At 40.2% G+C, this 19,280-nt stretch overlaps 2 protein-coding genes and 1 long non-coding RNA gene across 7 annotated transcripts; all 3 read right to left on the bottom strand.

Moving 5' to 3' along the window:
• Positions 1-27: 27 nt before the first annotated feature.
• On the bottom strand, positions 28-9,074 carry slc8b1 (solute carrier family 8 member B1). Of its 2 annotated transcripts, none has more exons than XM_031309151.2 (15): positions 8,673-9,074; positions 6,047-6,199; positions 5,445-5,497; positions 4,977-5,034; positions 4,656-4,761; positions 4,386-4,553; positions 3,429-3,527; positions 3,273-3,344; positions 3,037-3,167; positions 2,763-2,904; positions 2,524-2,645; positions 1,071-1,224; positions 907-987; positions 736-800; positions 28-608 (listed from the first exon to the last, which is right to left on the bottom strand). In XM_031309151.2, exons 1-15 carry the CDS (start codon positions 8,820-8,822, stop codon positions 417-419), a joined length of 1,746 nt encoding a protein of 581 aa, XP_031165011.1. In that variant the 5' UTR covers positions 8,823-9,074; the 3' UTR covers positions 28-416. The 2 variants fall into 2 exon arrangements, with proteins under 2 accessions (XP_031165011.1, XP_031165010.1); XM_031309150.2 differs by having other exon boundaries at positions 3,273-3,347; positions 8,673-9,073.
• On the bottom strand, positions 6,926-8,662 carry LOC116056802. Its single transcript, XR_004106668.2, has 3 exons — positions 8,333-8,662; positions 7,868-7,876; positions 6,926-7,103 (listed from the first exon to the last, which is right to left on the bottom strand). It is a non-coding gene; the product is annotated as an uncharacterized LOC116056802 (long non-coding RNA).
• A 331-nt stretch (positions 9,075-9,405) lies between the features above and the next one.
• On the bottom strand, positions 9,406-19,146 carry LOC116056799 (acyl-CoA dehydrogenase family member 11-like). Of its 4 annotated transcripts, none has more exons than XM_031309147.2 (15): positions 19,053-19,146; positions 14,361-14,656; positions 14,044-14,267; positions 13,792-13,891; positions 13,028-13,145; positions 12,576-12,718; positions 12,333-12,485; positions 11,941-12,035; positions 11,743-11,842; positions 11,513-11,653; positions 11,336-11,428; positions 11,150-11,257; positions 10,878-11,049; positions 10,126-10,192; positions 9,406-10,038 (listed from the first exon to the last, which is right to left on the bottom strand). In XM_031309147.2, the coding sequence occupies exons 2-15, from the start codon at positions 14,637-14,639 to the stop codon at positions 9,924-9,926; spliced, it is 1,908 nt and encodes a 635-aa protein (XP_031165007.1). In that variant the 5' UTR covers positions 14,640-14,656; positions 19,053-19,146; the 3' UTR covers positions 9,406-9,923. The 4 variants fall into 4 exon arrangements, with proteins under 4 accessions (XP_031165007.1, XP_031165006.1, XP_031165008.1 ...); XM_031309146.2 differs by having other exon boundaries at positions 14,361-14,647; positions 18,944-19,102; XM_031309148.2 differs by having other exon boundaries at positions 18,963-19,059.
• Between the last annotated feature and the right edge of the window lie 134 nt (positions 19,147-19,280).

Below are 19,280 nucleotides of genomic sequence, written 5' to 3'. Positions count from 1 at the left end.
ATACCAAAATGATTTAATGTCCCAAAGCAGCTTTGTACAAGGTCATTTTGACAATTTTGATTTACAGTACATTTAATTCATTCACAATGTTTTAAAGTACAAATTTCTACAACCTGTGTTCTCCCTCTGGACTCACAAAGTGCCATCACAGCTCCAGTTAGCACAAACAGCAAGTTGAATAAAGGCACAATGTGATAAGTTACAGCTCTCCCTGAGCAGAACATTTTGCCAGTTAGTCATTCATTTGCCTGCTTGGTTTCAGGTGGCTCTGGGTAGAAGGCAAGGGCACAAAATGTACTGTCCATTCTGAATAGTGCATTAATATGATGTGTAGAAGAGGGTGTAATTATGTTCCAGTGTGTCATGTTACATTACAGGAGGACATCCCTCATTTCAGACTGGCCTGAGAGTCAGATCTACACAATGTGGATCTTCCCAAACTCTGTGAGTAGTGCAATGAGAAGAAAGATGGCATAGAAGACGATGAGAAAAATCCCGTATGCCCGACCCAAGTGGAAACGGCACAGGGGAACAATGACGAAGGACAGGACCAAAGACAAACCCAGAGATGCTGCAAGAATCCACGTCAACAAACCCTCTGCTTCAAACTGAGGAGGAGAAAGAGAAAAAGATGCATCACATACATTTTTTTCATGTATCTGTGACTTTTATATTTCTCTGAACATTTGACCAGAATCATAAACTCTTGTTCTGTGTGTTTGAAGAGAAGATTACCTGCACATAAGAATGTGTTTGAACCATCTGTAGCAGACATCCTAAACCCACTCCAAACAGCATGTCTGAGAGAAATGCAGTCAAGGATACAGTCATTAACAGCCACTGCTATACATGTCCGTAAGTTATGTTTTTATACCGACACACACTCCTATAAAAAAATAAGGATACTGAAAATGATGCCTCCAAAACAGGCAGATATGGCCATCCGTGGGTAACCCTGCCGGGCGATGGTGATGTCAGAGAAAGAGTCTGAAAAAGAGGTGTGATAAGATTTTCAAGTACAAGCATATACAGTTTTTGTATATTATTTGAAATAGGTTCACAAATATCACCTCCTATGCTGTTGCCCCAGGCCAACAGAGTCAGCCCCAGCACAGTGTTGCTGAGACTCAGCACCACACCAAGCATGTGCAGAAGACTGACCACTTCAGAGGCCGCTGCACTGATCAACACAGCACTCACAACAAAGCCCAACAGAGCAAACAGCTGAAGAGGGAAAAAGACAACCTTAGAATTGCATGCACATACGCAAAAGAAAACAAATTTGATCATAAAATATTACATTAATCCAATCTGGTAAAAAAAAAAAACTTTTAAAAGCCATGAATCTAATGATAAATGAATTATGATAACATTTTTGCTGTATATTTTTTTCTAGGGAGTCAAAGTCATTGGGTCAGTCGAACACTTTGGTCCAGACTTAAATATCTCAACAGCTATTGGATGGATAGCCTTGAACTGTAATTGTGCAGACATGGCTGGTGGCCAGAGGATGAAGCCTATTGACTTTGGTGATCCTCTAGCACAGTGGTTCCCAACCTTTTTTCCTTGGCGCCCCCCCTACTTATGTCTAAGAAAAGCTGAGCCCCCCCTCCGAAACCGAAGTTGAGGTAACTTTCCCTTACTTTCTTTTTTGATACAGAGGAGTTATCAGCACTTTCACGTTTCTCCGCCATGTTTCATTCATAAAATAGTGATGCCGTGGCGGCAGGAAAAACGAGGATGATATCAGCTATCAGCTGACCTGATGACAGCAGGGTCCCGGAGGTTTGGCCTACTAAGTAGCCTGCCTACAAGTTTAAGCGAGAACAAAAATATATAGTTTTTATACAGACTTTTGTATACATTATATATTCTAGTGTATTATCATAATTTGTTTAACGTGCAAATATTTTTTTTGTTACCTCAACCTCAAACCAGATAAAGACTTGCGCCCCCCCTGTGATCTTTGCCGCCCCCCTTAGGGGTCCCCGGACCCCAGGTTGGGAACCACTGCTCTAGCACCACCATCAGTTTTCACCTATTATGTAAAATATATAAATGACTGCAAGTTGGATGTGCATAACATTTTGTGGTTTCCCAGATGATGAATCCTGTTGACTTTAGTGATTGCCTGACTTATCATCTAGCACCACCATCAGGTCACATTTTTTATTTGTCTAGTACTTTGGTTTATGATCAAATACCTGCAAAACTAATGACATTTTCATCAGCCTCAGCTGTACTTTATGTTAAGGGGTAATTAGCTAATGTTAGCATGCTAACACACTAAACTAGGATGGTGAACATGTGATGTCAGCATTTAGCTCAAAGACCCACATTGCCTCAGTGTAGCCTCACAGAACAGCTAGCATGGCTGTAGACTCTCAGTCCTGTGACAATAATACACGATAACATTCTTTGATATGTGTTCAAGATCTGGATGTGGCACTTCTCTCCCCACCCCCCAAAAGAGTGCATATTCTTGATAATATTGATTCCTTTTTTAGCTCTGTCAATACTTACTGGGTGATATTTGGGAGGACACTCATTAGTGGTGGTGCAGAAGACAATAGCAGACAGAAAAAGTCCCAGCAGAAAAATCAGCAGCCAGAGGGGAAACTGTCCTTGGATCATATAATCTCCATCTAGAAATGATTGAAGGAAAATAAGTATATTTAAAAAAAAAACAAAAAAACAGGGTATTGATTTAACCATATATTTAATCTGATTATGGGTGCTACGGTATGTCATGTTGCACTTACATATTCCAGACTGGAAAGTAAGCGCACACACCAGAGGAGCAGTGATCAGATGAAGGCAGTTCAGTGGGCGCCTCCAGTTCCTGTCTTCTTTATCAGGGTCGACCACGGGGATGCAGAGCAGCAGCAGGACCTCTAGAGGTGTCTGATGGGTGCAGGACAATTTTAAATAGCTTTTCACTCCTTTGACTTGGTGTACCATCCAGATTCATTGAGACAATGAGCTTTTTACACAGCACCTTGTATCTGTCACACACACACACACACACACACACACCTTTAGTACTTTGAGGACTCTCCAGCTCCATGATTTCCTCCTCCACTTCCTGTTGTCCACTGGGTTCAGGGAGCTCAGCAGGATCTTAATCGTGGACTCGGAGTAAGGAAGAAGCGGCCTGTACTCTGACTCTGAAACACACAAAAATGCACGTGCATGTTATGGTCCTGATCATGCAGAAAATCCAGGTGTATATTAACTTATATTGTGGTTAATAAAAGGGTGCTACATCCTACCGTACTCCTGTTGGATGGTTCCTCCAGTCAGGCAGGGAACTTCATCATCAGACGAGTCAGATGAGTGAAACTCTGCTGCAAAGACAAATAATATCATCACTGGCAATTACTGGCATATTTTTTAATTTGTCTGTGTGTATGAATTTGTGTTTCAACCTGGAATAGGTGCAACGTTCATGGAATGTTTCTGCCGGTTGTAGATGTACGCGCTGATGATAACAGTCAACACATACACCACATAGAGGCCCAAGTACCCTAGAAAAAGGAAATGAAGCATTGTGAAGCTAAAAATGTCACAGTGTGTGTGAAAACAGTGGAAGATTTTAATAAATGCTATTGAAACTCAATGCACACACAGCATACTGTATATACAGTCTACTGTTTGTGTGGAAATATGTAAAATGCCACCAGAGAGTGGGTGATTCACAGAAAAGTATGGATGGGTGACTCTGTATTCTGGGATTGTTTTCAGTCAGAAAATTGCTGAGAATGCAGATGTTGGCACCAGAACAAGACAGAGCTCAGAGACACACCACCCTGCAAAGATCTCCAACTTTTTAAAGTAAATAAAAGAGATTGTTTAGATGAAAAATCATGGGATAAATACCAATTTATAAAAACTATAAAGATTTTAGATTTATAAAATTGAAAAACAGGTTAAGTGCATCACTAACGGGTAACTAAAACAAACCAAACAAAGAAATGAAGCAAAGATAATAAACTGCTAGTCTACCAATGTTATTGAAGTATGTTACATGTGGTACATTATTATTTAGAATACATCCTAATTATACAAAAGACTTGTTTTTAACCAATACACAATGCAAATACCTCATTAAAAATTCCTCCCAAAAAGGACCTGTAGAGGCTAAGCCTAAGCTTTAAGCCCATAAAGTGCTGTACCACGGGTTGAATAATTGACACTTTTTTACTTTGTTTGATCAATAAAAGTCCAGGTCATATTTGCAGTTAAAACCATTGGTGTAATTTATTTCTATTAAATCTTCATTGTTTCTCCAGGCAAACTGTGGCGTGTATGTGTGTAGTGATGTGGAGTGTGTGTGTGTGTGTGTGTGTGTGTGTGTGTGTGTGTGTGTGTGTGTGTGTGTGTACCCAGTGTTTCTCCCAGTGTCGTGGTTCCTCTGTACAACATAACAAAAGTCCAAAACACTGCCGCCATGTAAAAGATGACATCACGCAGAAATGGACGGGAGGCCACAGCAAAAGGCTTGACCAGGGCCACGCTGCCAGCAACTACTGTGGTGACAAATATACCAGCTCCTGTGAGGGGGAGGGAACAAGATCAACCAGGTTTTCATATTAAAAAGCTTGAGTTGTTGATTCTGTGTGTGTGTGTGTGTGTGTGTGTGAGACTATGCCTACCAAATAAGGCTCCAACAGCCAGCCCAGCGGTGTGTGGGTGAGAGAAAGCTGCCATGGCACTGAAGACATCCGGAGCTCCATTACCAAGAGCCAGAAACGTCACACCCTCAGCACAAACACCAGTCAAGGAAAATATTCTTCACTAAAAGATCATTTAACAACATCAACAAAAACCTAAAAAGTAGAAAGAGAAGCGGCAAAAATCCTTCAGAGAGAACTGTGCTGGTGAGTCATCAGTCTGATCACTTGGTACTGATTGTACATAAATATAACAAAGTGAGAACTATTGAGGGAAGTACAGGGGATGTAGATAAAGGATACGGCCACGTTGTGAGTGAGGTGCAGACTGGTAGAGATGGCTGACAGGTTGGGACAGAAACTGGGGAGAAACAGTGAAAAAAAAGAAATTAGTGTGCTCATTAGAAATGTGTTTTGTTTAGAAGAAACAGCAGCTGGATGGTAAATACTGAACACACTGAACACAAGTTCACTGTAATGAACTTGTGTATAAACTGTCCTTCCTTTACGGAAATCTCACAATCTTACAACTCAAGTGAAACAATGATGAAAATCTTGCTACAGTCATGTGACTCTTCTTCATGTTACTGCACTGAGGGCATTAATGTGTGTGTAGTCTGCACATGTGGGCTTGTTATACAGTGTTACACTTTCCATAGCTGAAACCAATTAATAAACAATGAATGATTTAGGCTTGCTGGCATGACACATACTGTAAAGGGGAACTTGTGGGACGCATATATTGACACTAGCAACATGAGAGACACTTACAATTTAGATGCTGCGAGTCCGAGAATGATAAACAAAAAGATCAGCCATATAATCTGTGGAGAAGCAGACGAAAGTTAAGGGCTGATCAGTTTTCTTAACACACACTCAGAGGAGAACAAAGTGCTGCTTGAGTCTGTCGTACACAGACAAATGCTCTACAAACAAGAACTAAGTTGACCCTTTTAAACATGGCCTTGTTGGACTACACTAACCCTAGTGTTCCTAATCTGTAGCATAACCATTTATTTTCTACACTGATTTTCCTTGGTGGATTTTTCAAAATCTCACTTTTACTCCCTCCCCCCCCCCAACAATGTGCCTAATAGTTTTCAGTGTGACAGTTTGAGTTGTTATGTTGCAAAGAGGGAAATTCAGGAAGTTGTACTTTCGTACGAAAATCCATTATTTAGCAAAGAGTGAAATGACTGAATCCGAAATTTGAGCATTCCTGATGCTCCCACAGCAAAGTCATCTTCCTCAAAAGATCAGCTGGTGCTGAGCTGCAGTTTCATGCTGTCCACACACACACACACACACACACACACACACACACACACACACACACACACACACACACACACACACACACACACACATCTTACACAGAGAGTGATGGTGAGAGGTGTGAGGTTAGGAGGAAGCAGACAGAAGGCCACTTGAAGGTAGTTGATGAAGCCATCTTCCATTTTACAGTCTGGTGTGTTCTTCACAAACGCACAGCGATCTGCAGCACTGAGGTTCATCACAAGGTCACACTGAACACACACACACACACACACACACACAAAGACATCAGTTTTTCTACTTGTCTAAATGCATCAAAATACATACATTCATCTCTTGCTCATAAGATTCAAAAATTCTAAGTATTGTTAAAGTCATCACTGTGAGTGTGTAGTGGGTCCCAACTGACCCCCATTTTCCCCTTTTCTCACTGTGTATGTATCGTTTGTTGTGTTAAGCAGCTTTGCAATATTTTCCCAGAAGCCAAGAAACCAACCAGTACTTATATGCTGGTAGTTTGCTGTAATGATTCAAACTTAAAATATTAAGGAATATGCAGCAAGTAAGCATACTATTAACACGGAGTGGGCACTAAGGATAAAATAGAAAATCTTCCAGCAAATAATATACCGCTTCATTGCACTGTTGAAATTAATTATATAAAAATTCCATACTGCTGTAAAGCAGTCCTGCTCATTGATTTGCAACATTGCGTGCAATGACCTAAAAGATTCAGAGATACTGAAGAAAATGTTACCACACTGACTCACAGCTCCCGGTCCAGTTCCGTATCCAAATTTAAAGTCCTCCTGTTTACATTCAAGGCCATCCACAACCTCCCCCCCCCCCACCCATATTTGTCTGATCTCTTCCAGCGTACCAATCCCTCCTGCTCCCTCAGATCCTCTTCCTCCATACACCTGTCTGTCCCCTCCGCCCGTCTCACCACCATGGGGAGCAGAGCATTCAGCCGCTCTCTGCTTTTAAATGTCTTATGTATCCCTGTACGTTGTCCTTGAGTGCCGAGAAAGGCGCCTTTAAATAAAATGTATTATTATTATAAGGTACACCTGTAAAATATAATGCAATCATATGCAACAGCTCAGCCATAAATTCTACCTTTGCAAAGATAATAACCTTCAGTTTTGATCCACACTGTCAGAGAGTAATACATTTAATTTATTCACTATTGGGGTTATAGTTTGCAGTGTTATTCTGGACTCTCTTAGGCCTATATTGAGAGGTGGTTCTAATTTTTACATTTACAAATAGGAGAAGGGAATAATGTCAGAAACACATTTAACAATATAATAGCGTCCAGTACAACACCAGCACTCATAAGGCCTCAGTGTGACTAAAGCACAGAGTTGAATTAGCACCTCTTGGAAACTTTTTTAATAAAAACTGGCCATTATAAGCTTCCTAAAGGTACAATATGTTACAGAGCGGTTGTACTGGGTTGCATTAAATTGTATAAATAAGTGTAAAGTTTGCCAGAGAGTGTATATCGTCAAATATCAACTAAAATAATAAAGGTTTAAAAAATAGACTTAGACAAAAGGCTCTTTTACAAGACAGGGCCAACCGTCATTAGGAAAAGTTCAAATCCTGACATTACCATTTTAACATTACATTACTGTAATTAAGCTTTTATCAAAAGCAACTTAAGTGCATTCAATCATGTGGATACAACCCAAAAATTGCAAGAAGCATGCAACTTCATCAAATATGCAGAAGTGCTACCATTTAGAAAAAATAAGAGATTAAGAAACTCTTTTTTTCTTTCATTTCAGCTTATATTGTGCTATAGTGGTGCATATCCCCAAAATAAATGAGCAGTTAATCAAATTACCACAAACTGCTACACAGTTAATTATTGAATAATAAGAATCAGGCAATAAGAATCAGGCAATGTTGACAGGCTGGGCCTTATTATTTTTTTAAATGAGTAACGGATTTATTAAAATAATAATCTTCATCTGAATGCGTGGAAGGTAGGAAATAGTTACGTTATCTTCAGTCACTCTGTGCATCTCCCTCAGTATAGACTAGAGCAGGGGTCACCAACACACAGGTAGCCCCCAAGGACCACATGAGTAGCCCTCAGGCCTGTTCTAAAAATGAAAATTGAATATTGATATCTGTTTCCCACCTTGTTAAGTCATTGTTGATAATTATTGTGAGAAATCATTAACGTGATCAGTGTCTTCACATAGATGACTATCATTAATCATTAATAATCATATATAGGCCTAACTAAAGGCAAACTGAGCAATTTTTTTATTTCAGAAGAGTGTATCGAACTGGTAGCCCTTCGTATGACTCAGTACCCATGAAATAGCTCTCAGTTTCAAAAAGGTTGGTGACCCCTGGACTAGACGAACAACAATACACATATCTATCCACCTGTACCTGGAGGATCTTGACATCTTCCCGGATGTGAGAATGCACGTGTCACATTTAAAAGATCAGCTAAATTTCATTCATGACTGTGGTCTCCTAATCATGTGACAGCTGGAAAAACCTGCTGACAACAACCTGCAGACTGGAACTCTGCGTACATTTAAACAGCACGCACGCACACATGCACACACGCACGCACACACACACACACGCACACGCACACGCACACACACACACACACACACACACACACACACACGTAATGACCAAATTTCACACGAATGACAGTTAACATGTTAAGTAGGTACTAATCTCACTGACCTCATCGTTGTTGTTTTGAAACATCATGGGTAGTGTGGTGTTTTTAGATAATCCGACATCATACTGGTTCCTGAGGACATAGGAGCCCGAGGTGACCTGCTGGTGATACGAGAACACCAGCAGAAGTGACAGGTACACGGCAAAACACATGATTGACTTTATCCTGGAGCAGCGTCCATTCTGGTGGACAGGACTGAGTGGGTTGTTTTAGTCCTAGAATCCGGCCCTATCAATTTAAATGAAACCGGGAAAAGCTGACATAATTGTGTTGACAAATTAACGTTAATTGTAGCTTCACTTTAACATGTAGGATTTATTTATTTAAGAATCTTCTAAAGACTGTCCGCTCAGATTCAATATCCGTACATTGTGTACACCCTCGCCTCTGAAACCCCACCTACTGTTTTTCCAACCAGACGTGTGCCGCCTTCAAGGACTTCTCGTAAAATAAGAATTTATATTAAAATAACTAAAAAACGGACACTGAAATCTAGAGATAATTGGAAGAAATATTAATCGGCTGTATATTTTACATATTATTTATTAATTTCTTTCCAAAAACATCTGATGCACACCACTTGGAAGCATTGTTAGCATGCTTTGCTCTCTTTAAGATATACAGTTTGGCACAATAAAACACAATAACACAGTAAACATACAAGAGAATTATTGTTAGTACCGTTTATAAGAATTAGCTGGTGTATCAATTGTGCAAAACGTTCTTCATTTTTTAATACATTTTTCAGTTTTGGAGCTCACAGCATTTTTCCAACAGTACTTGAAGGCAGCATATACGCAAAACTCAGTCCCTCCTGCCATGTGAGCCAGTCAGCGCTCCTCTCCTCTTGCTTCTGACTGACCTGTGCTCTTGTTGATTTGTGGGAGTGGTCTTGACTGTGAATGTGAAAAGCCTGGGTTCATGTTTTGTTTATCCACTTAAACATCCAGGCCTCCAAAAACCATTTGTATACTGCAAAAATTGTGAATCTACATCTGTATTATTTGCAGATACTTTATATACAGAAGTAAATATCAGAACTACCAAATCACATAAATGCGTCACATATACAGAACTACATTGTATTAAAAACCTCCATGTTCAGTTCCATTTCTGGTTTTTAATTTGTTTTAATAAAACATGGTCACAGTCATCTACAAAATTTAAAAACAGTGGGATACAGTAAGTGGATCTGCCACATAATTGAGTTTTGAGTGAGGCACAGCAATGGCCTCACATCAGCGAACACTGATTCAGCCTTGGACGGGCCGGTCATACACCAGTGCAGCATCAAGTGGTGCTGTGCTGAGATCGTAGCAGCCTCTCGCCTGTTTAGTTGCCACAGGACACAAGTCGTGTTCACACCACCTGATAAAGAAAAAGAAAAATTGTGTTGAATTTTTTTTTTTTAAACCTGAAAGAAGTGTAAATTTACCTTTCTTTTAATTCTTTTACCTGAGAGCTGCATAGGTGTCAGATGAAGAGGCTCCTTTCCAACATGCATGGTCAATGAGTAGCGCACCTGTTGGCAGAAGTGGATATTTTACTTAAATAAAGCACAAGGACATTGGTTCACAGCTTGGACTCATTAGTGGATAAAGCAGCGACTTGAAATGTATACATTTTATTTCTATTTTTGTGGCTATCATCACCTTTCCTCACAGGACCTGTTTCCTTGAACACGACCCGAGCCTGACACTCTCATTTTTTTCTCATACTAATGACACATGTACGTTTGTAGGAAGGCATTCGGAAATGTCAACAGATGAGCGCATCAGCGCACACAGGGCAACAAGCACACGTTAACACAGACGCGCACCTACATAATAAGCTTTTTTAAATTTAAAATGTTCAATGCCTTATCGCGCTGATGTGACAGAGACCGATCCGAACCTCATTTCTAAATATCTGTCCGAACCCGGCCCGGCTTGGTTCGGGTATCCATCCTCTACTGCGCATGTGCGACTCCCAACAAAGATGCTACAGAAGTGAGATGTCTCACTCTGTAGCTAAAACAGAGACAACAACACACAGGGTGAAAAGAGGAGCTGCAGCAATGTGCAGTACAACAAAAATATGGTGTATTCTGAAAATTAAACCACATAAACCTATTCTGGTACAACCTCTAAATACAATTATGAACCTGAAAATGAGCATAATATGAGCACTTTAAGGGAGAAGAGCGTATGTGTGATTGTGGTACCTACCCATGTAAATGCGAGCCAGGCTGTATGCCAGGTCTCTGGCTGCTAGTTCCAGGTAGCCGGGTGCTCTTGTAGCTGCTATCTGAACAAAGTCCTCGAGCTCAGAGAGAGCACCATCTACTGCTTTCACCGCCGGGGCCAATGAAGAAACATTTGATGCACCTGCAAGCAGGGACTACAAGTAGAAGAAAACAAGTGCACATCACATTTCTGTTGAACTCTGTCATAGATGAGTTACTGAACTTGTCTGACGGGCTCATTCCCTGGCCCCGTACCTTGGCATGGGTGAAGTAAGCATGAAGAACCATTCCTGAGCTACGAGCCACAGAGCGCAGCACGTCCAGAGACAGAACATTTGTGGTGCCTTCCCATATACTCAACACCTGAGAAAGAAAGAGACAGGTAAGATTCAAAATTGCAAAAACTGTAAAATACTGTTGGTTTTTATGTATTGACCTCACCTGTGCATCGCGAAGTAGACCAGGCAACCCGGTATCCTCAATGTAGCCCTGTCCACCGAAGCTTTCCAAACCCTCTGACACCACAGCCACCGCCTGACACAAAACAAAGCAAAGACGGTAAGGGTCAGCATCAAAACAGCAAGATGACAGTTTATCACATTTGTACGAGCCATGCACCTGCTTCCCAGTGTACAGTTTGGCCACAGGAGTGAGCAGACGCAGCAGGTGTGCATCAAGCTGCGTTGCCATGCCGTTTTCCTCTCGGCCCAGCAGACGGCACACATCCATCACCAGAAGGAACGCTCCACGAGTCTCCACCTGTCCATGTCAAAAGCAGGCATGGGTGAGGCATGATGGGAAACTTTGTATCGAGTTTGTGCAGTTTGTTCACCCCCCTGCCAGCTCACCTCCATCCTAGCGAGAGTCTGCATGTGCAGCGGGTGGTCTTTAAGAAGCTTTCCAAAGGCAGTGCGGCGAGTGGCGTAGTCACGAGCTAACTGGACCACCCTGTGAACACACAAACACACATTATTAATCAGCTTATTCATAGCATATTCTTAGAAATCAGTGCAGGATTCAGTGCAGTAGTATGAGCAGTATGCTGCCTTCTCATCGCGGCTGCTGCAGACGTGCTGTTGTGGATCCGGGTTATAGTCAGCATGTTAGCTATGGAGGCCACACCTTTCCCTTCCTCTGAGAGCTTTTAATGTAGAGAGAGAGAGAGAGAGAGAGAGAGAGAGAGAGAGAGAGAGAGAGAGAGAGAGAGAGAGAGAGAGAGTGAAGATCTTATTTGATGTCAAAACAAATTGGCATTGTTTCAACAGAAAGATGAAATCATAAGGAGAAGGCATTTCAACAGTGTCTTGTTTTGAGTAAAGTGAGCTGTATGCGACCCAGTGTGGCTTCGCTGTAACACAGGCATTGATCATATCTGCATAGATCAGAGAAGGAATCTACAGTTTATCGTCGCTGTAATGAATAATGATGTGTAACTGACCCTGTGTGCCGGCAGGCCGTCCAGCAGTAACTCAGCAGTCGGCATCTGTCTTGTGCCCAACTTGTCCTTCAGTCTCTGAACCTCTATGCCCTTCAGTCGTCCATCCTCATCTCTACTCACCTCTCCGTAGAACAAAGACAAACCCCTGCTGCCCTGCGGGACGGAGACAAGCACACACACACTGCAATGAAACTAAGTCATGCAAGAGGAGTGATGACTGTTGTTAGAGCATGTCAGCAGTACCGGCGTGGTTGCTCCTGTTCTGTCCTGCGCTCTGGCCAGTGTGAGAGTCATATCTGCGTCTGTAGCAGAGGTGAACCACTTGAAGCCGTGGAGTTTGTATGAACCATCTGTCTGGGGAACAGCCACCGTCTCTGTGCCACTGGCTGAGGAGATGCAAGACAGGGAGAGGCAACTCATGTATTACAATAGTTGAGGCTTGTTCTGCCCAACAAAGCAGAAACTGTGTGAGTATTTAATCACATTTCCTCAACAGATAATTCCAGTAACATTAAGTATCACTGGGACATAAGTGGATAGCATAACATTTACTGAAATGTTTCTTTATGAAATCTTAACAATTGTCATGAGCCCTTTCAAATACAGCCAGTGGCCAATGTTGTAATGTAGCCTTTAATCCGTAGGCAGAAGTTGATACTGTTTCATGTAAGACAACCCTGAGTGTCACAACTGACCCACGTCAGATCCTCCCTGTCTTTCCGTCATCCACTGTCCGGACGTCCAGAAACGTTCAGGCTGACGGGTGGTCAAACGACCGTAGGCTTCATCTACGGGCCATGAAACACCTATGGACTTCAAATACATATCTACAAAATCACTGACTGTGTTAAAAAAGAGAGGTAGAAATCAGGTTAAAACAAGAACGTGTACACCTATGTTTACATGCAGCTGTACAGTATTTATATTTCTTCCCTCGCTACAACTACATATTCTTATTATTTATACATTTCAGATGGCATTTTAAATGTACAGTATTTGTGATATATGATGATGCTGCAGACTGAAATGTTTTTTTCATGGTAAGCTGATTTGACAAGATCGCAGAGCAGAGTTTTTGCATTTATCTAAGCCTTACAAACAGTCTACTTTCCAGCAGTGGAAACGCAGGTTTAGACTTATTTATTTCAGCTGTAGTCTAATTTTGGATGCAGCTACAAAGAAGGATCTTTCTTTCATCCTGCTGCACTGCTGCCACATTACTGTCTCTGTCATGCACGTGTCCTTGTAGAAAACGTGAAAAACAGGCTTCCTGTTTTCATTAGTATGGAACTGCAGAAAACCAGCAATAATCTGGTTACATACATGATTGTAAATGCAGCTACTGTTAAACAACAACATTTATGATCAAAGTTTTGGTTTGCCACCAAAATAATGGTGGTGTTGGTTTAAGACAGACAGTAGTACAATGTAAGCCATATAATTTGTTTTTCTGACACACCTGAATGACTTTAGCAGCTCCATCAGTCATTGCCAGAGGACAGGTGTAGAGACCAGAGGAGGGAGAGAAGATGTACAACTTGCTCATTTGGTACACACGACTGGAACACACACACACACACACACACACACACACACACTTAGTTTCTTATTTAAAACAACCTATCCTATTAGAAAGTGCCAAAACATTTTTATTGAACTGAAATATGACACGTGAGCTAAACTGAAAAAGGAAGTTCAACATTCTCCTAACCTCCACTCCCCAAATGACCTCTCATAACCAATGGCAACCAGTCCTTCCTGTGCAGACAGGTCTTTCATGCGTTTCCAGGCCGGGGAGGTCACGATGTGGTCCACTCTGCGACCCCAGGGGTCAAAGTGCACCAAACGTGGAGGAGTAACCTCACACTCTCTACCCCAGTCGTCCACTTCATTTGCCACACGCTCTCCAAATGCACACAAGTCTGAGAAAGGTGCCTGTGAACAAGTATACACACACGGTCACATAGATCATGAACAAGATCTCAGCTAACAACAGCAGTTGAAGGCACAGCTGTGTTCCCTCCTCACCTCCTGGGGCAGGTGTCTCCTCAGGTATCCTCTGAGCAAGGCATCCTCTAGAAATGGGTTCTTCAGCACTGGCCTTTCCTGAAAGAAAGATCCTATCTTGGCTCTAGAGAACGGCAGGTACCCTGCTGCCTCCCAGAGTTGTTCTTCATTAGATCTTCTTGTGCCCGGCTCAGCTACACTGGCTGATCTAATGTGTACGAGCGCTGGAGGAACACCACACCACACCCTGGAGCAGCTTCCAGCTACACTGCGGGTCAGTAGGGCTGAGCACATTGACATGGCTTAAAACCTGCAGTCTGAGGTGAGAAAAGAGTATCAGCGCAGTGTCAACAGATGAACTGAATGTGTGAACACAGTAGGGAGGAAAAAATGCTGGGATTACGGATTACAGGATTTTCTAGAATCGTATATATTTAACAGAAAATACTAATATAAAACACAAATATACAGTATGTCTGTGTTGTTACTTGTAATCCCTTTCTACAATAGAATAATTCAAAACCTTCCCAACCTAGACTTAAGTCAATAATCATGAACAATTTTGGGAAGCTAAAAACCGATAATGAAGCTCATGAACAGCTCTAAATAATTAATGTGTTCTGAATGAGCAACTAGCAGTGCAGTTACACGTTAACTTACTGGCTCTTGTGGAAGCCATTTTTAGTATTTTTGCAAATGTTTGACAACATTTAGCATATTCAAAACAGCTGCGTGCTAAAATGTCAGCGGGTATAATCGAAAACGAATATCCGGCGAATATCAAACCTGCTGCTAACTTATACCCGCTTAAAATGTCTACATGCTGTATTTCTTTTAAATATGTAGCTAACTTACATAACCACACTCTAGTTTGACGTCTAGCTAGTTCTGCCCATAACTTAACACACAATTTTTCGTGTATTGCTTTGTATGTTTTTTTGATTTTAATCTCCATAAGTGTGTACGCTTGATGATTATGTGCTATTTCTGTTTACCTGATTCTCTGTATAATGCTTTTTGTCAATAAAGAAACACACAAAAGCAGAAAAACTAATACACCCGGTTTAAGCTATAGCCTACATCCGTACCAAATAAACTGTTTTTGTTTTGTTAATTAATAATTTAAAAATGTCCAGCAAAATTTTACTGAAAGCAAGCTAGTTGGAAAGCTAACATCCGTAACCTACTCGGGATCTCCAAAACTGCGGTCAAGCCAGCCGACACTCGGATCTCCGTGGTCAACTCAGCCGACACTAAACTTGTAATGCGCTCTTATTCCGGCACGCGTGGTAAATGCATTCAAACGGCCGAGATCGAGTAGCGAAGTTGGCGAGATGATACACTACTGCCGGACTACTTCACTAGTAGTAGTACTCACACTTCACATTGGACTACTTCCGGTTTTCAAAATAAGATGTTAATACAAAGTACATATAAAAACTAGTAATGGATTATATTCACCAGAAGTAAAATACATGTAACCTGTGTCTGTCCATTATACAAAACAAATGAGTGAATTGTGAAAGGAATGTATAGTTTGAGTTTACAAGAATACAACAATAATTCCAGACTGATTTATTTCAGGGGACACCTCTGACTACACCCATATTTAAAATCAGGCAATTAAACGGTATCAATTTGGGGATTTTTGGAAGCAAAGTCCCATACTTCTGCTGTAAAATGACTCAAAATATGAATTTGGAGGTGCTATAAAAGGACTTTGGTCCATAGTTCCAGGGAATGACTGACATATTTGAGTACAGGGCATCACTTAATACTGTCATACTGAAAATCAAACAATTTTACTGTATAATTTTGAAGATTTTTGGAAGCAGAGTCCCATACTTCTGCTGTAAAATTACTCAAAATATGAATTTGGAGGTGCTATAAAAAGACTTTGGTCCATAGTTCCAGGGAATGACTGACATATTTGAGTACAGGGAATCACTTAATATTGTCATACTGAAAATCAAACAATTTTACTGTATAATTTTGGAGATTTCTGGAAGCAAAGTCCCTTACAGCTGCTGTAAAATGACTAAAAAAATGAAACTGGAGGTGATATAAAAAGACTTTGGTCCATAGTTCCAGGGAATGACTGACATATTTGAGTACAGGGCATCACTTAGTACTGTCATACTGTAAATCAAACATTTTTACTGTATAAATTTGAAGATTTCTGGATGCAAAGTCCCATACTTCTGCTGTAAAATGACTAAAAATATGAATTTGGAGGTGCTATAAAAGGACTTTGGTCCATAGTTCCAGGTAATGACTGACATATTTGAGTACAGGGCATCACTTAATATTGTCATACTGAAAATCAAACAATTTTACTGTATAATTTTGAAGATTTTTGGAAGCAAAGTCCCATACTTCTGCTGTAAAATTGTTTGATTTAAAGTATGACAGTATTAAGTGATGCCCTGTACTCAAATATGTCAGTCATTGCCTGGAACTATGGACCAAAGTCTTTTTATAGCACCTCCAGTTTCATATTTTGAGTCACTTTACAGCAGAAGTATGGGACTTTGCTTCCAGAAATCTTCAAAATTATACAGTAAAATTGTTTGATTTTCAGTATGACAGTATTAAGTGATGCCCTGTACACAAATATGTCAGCCATTGCCTGGAACTATGGACCAAAGTCTTTTTATAGCACCTCCAAATTCATATTTTTAGTCATTTTACAGCAGAAGTATGGGACTTTGCATCCAGAAATCTTCAAAATTATACAGTAAAAATTTTTGATTTACAGTATGACAGTACTAAGTGATGCCCTGTACTCAAATATGTCAGTCATTCCCTGGAACTATGGACCAAAGTCTTTTTATATCACCTCCAGTTTCATTTTTTTAGTCATTTTACAGCAGCTGTAAGGGACTTTGCTTCCAGAAATCTCCAAAATTATACAGTAAAATTGTTTGATTTTCAGTATGACAATATTAAGTGATGCCTTGTACTCAAATATGTCAGTCATTGCCTGGAACTATGGACCAAAGTCTTTTTATAGCACCTCCAGTTTCATATTTTGAGTCACTTTACAGCAGAAGTATGGGACTTTGCTTCCAGAAATCTCCAAAATTATACAGTAAAAATGTTTGATTTACAGTATGACAGTATTAAGTGATGCCCTGTACTCAAATATGTCAGTCATTCCCTGGAACTATGGACCAAAGTCTTTTTATATCACCTCCAGTTTCATTTTTTTAGTCATTTTACAGCAGCTGTAAGGGACTTTGCTTCCAGAAATCTCCAAAATTATACAGTAAAATTGTTTGATTTTCAGTATGACAATATTAAGTGATGCCTTGTACTCAAATATGTCAGTCATTGCCTGGAACTATGGACCAAAGTCTTTTTATAGCACCTCCAGTTTCATATTTTGAGTCACTTTACAGCAGAAGTATGGGATTTTGCTTCCAGAAATCTCCAAAATTATACAGTAAAAATGTTTGATTTACAGTATGACAGTATTAAGTGATGCCCTGTACTCAAATATGTCAGTCATTCCCTGGAACTATGGACCAAAGTCTTTTTATAGCACCTCCAGTTTCATATTTTGAGTCATTTTACAGCAGAAGTATGGGACTTTGCTTCCAGAAATCTTCAAAATTATACAGTAAAATTGTTTGATTTTCAGTATGACAGTATTAACTGATGCCCTGTACTCAAATATGTCAGTCATTACCTGGAACTATGGACCAAAGTCCTTTTATAGCACCTCCAAATTCATATTTTGAGTAATTTTACAGCAGAAGTATGGGACTTTGCTTCCAAAAATCTTCAAAATTATACAGTAAAATTGTTTGATTTTCAGTATGACAGTATTAAGTGATGCCTTGTACTCAAATATGTCAGTCATTGCCTGGAACTATGGACCAAAGTCTTTTTATAGCACCTCCAGTTTCATATTTTGAGTCATTTTACAGCAGAAGTATGGGACTTTGCTTCCAAAAATCCCCAAATTGATACCGTTTAATTGCCTGATTTTAAATATGGGTGTAGTCAGAGGTGTCCCCTGAAATAAATCAGTCTGGAATTATTGTTGTATTCTTGTAAACTCAAACTATACATTCCTTTCACAATTCACTCATTTGTTTTGTATAATGGACAGACACAGGTTACATGTATTTTACTTCTGGTGAATATAATCCATTACTAGTTTTTATATGTACTTTGTATTAACATCTTATTTTGAAAACCGGAAGTAGTCCAATGTGTATCATCTCGCCAACTTCGCTACTCGATCTCGGCCGTTTGAATGCATTTACCACGCGTGCCGGAATAAGAGCGCATTACAAGTTTAGTGTCGGCTGAGTTGACCACGGAGATCCGAGTGTCGGCTGGCTTGACCGCAGTATCACCAAAGTGGGTCAAAGTTCACTCCGCTGTCCTTTTTGTGCAGATATTAGTTAACTTACGCTATTTCGTTTTGATTTAAGTAGTCTAATGATTAATACAGGCAACAAGTTGCCAACCTGACAGTTAGCCTTTCCATTCTTCATCAAACTGCGGAGTATATTGTCCACTCTGCAACAATTACAACTGCAGTTAGCCAGCTGACGAGGTAAAAGTTATGAGGCTTGCATCTGTTTCATTGATCACTTTTAGCAAGTTTACATTGATAACTGCTTTAATAACTTTGAATCTTCAGCGTTTCGAAGGTGCGAAGAAGCTTCCTTGATGGAAGAAAAAAAATAGCAATCTTACCTTAGCCTAGCACTGTTTACATTCACCACAGCTGCAAACTACCGCCTTCAAAATAAAGGTCCTGTTGTTATTGAAGGCTCCGTTCACTCAAATAACATAAAACATTAACGTTTTCATCCAAGATATTAAGGTATCTTTCTGATATCTGTCTATATAATTGAGTTAAAATGGAATTTCATGTATACACAGCAGTGAAAATGTACATTAAATAGACAAAGAAAAAGACAA

The sequence above is a fragment of the Sander lucioperca genome, chromosome 2, assembly GCF_008315115.2.
Source record: "Sander lucioperca isolate FBNREF2018 chromosome 2, SLUC_FBN_1.2, whole genome shotgun sequence".
NCBI lineage: Eukaryota > Metazoa > Chordata > Actinopteri > Perciformes > Percidae > Sander > Sander lucioperca.
The sequence above is the reverse complement of the archived record's forward strand: the minus strand, read 5'-3'. Positions and strand labels throughout refer to the sequence as shown.

What these genes read in the sequence shown, in the direction of transcription:
- slc8b1 (XM_031309150.2), bottom strand. Translation starts at nt 8,822, where the DNA reads ATGTGTTTTGCCGTGTACCTGTCACTTCTGCTGGTGTTCTCGTATCAC. An exon ending in GGCTGTTGGAGCCTTATTTG is followed by an intron (nt 4,554 to 4,655) that starts GTAGGCATAGTC and finishes TCCCCCTCACAG; the next exon opens with GAGCTGGTATATTTGTCACC. An exon ending in GAACGTTGCACCTATTCCAG is followed by an intron (nt 3,348 to 3,428) that starts GTTGAAACACAA and finishes TTGTCTTTGCAG; the next exon opens with CAGAGTTTCACTCATCTGAC.
- LOC116056799 (XM_031309147.2), bottom strand. Translation starts at nt 14,639, where the DNA reads ATGTCAATGTGCTCAGCCCTACTGACCCGCAGTGTAGCTGGAAGCTGC. An exon ending in GGAGACACCTGCCCCAGGAG is followed by an intron (nt 14,268 to 14,360) that starts GTGAGGAGGGAA and finishes ACTTGTTCACAG; the next exon opens with GCACCTTTCTCAGACTTGTG. An exon ending in GACACCTATGCAGCTCTCAG is followed by an intron (nt 10,039 to 10,125) that starts GTAAAAGAATTA and finishes TTTCTTTATCAG; the next exon opens with GTGGTGTGAACACGACTTGT.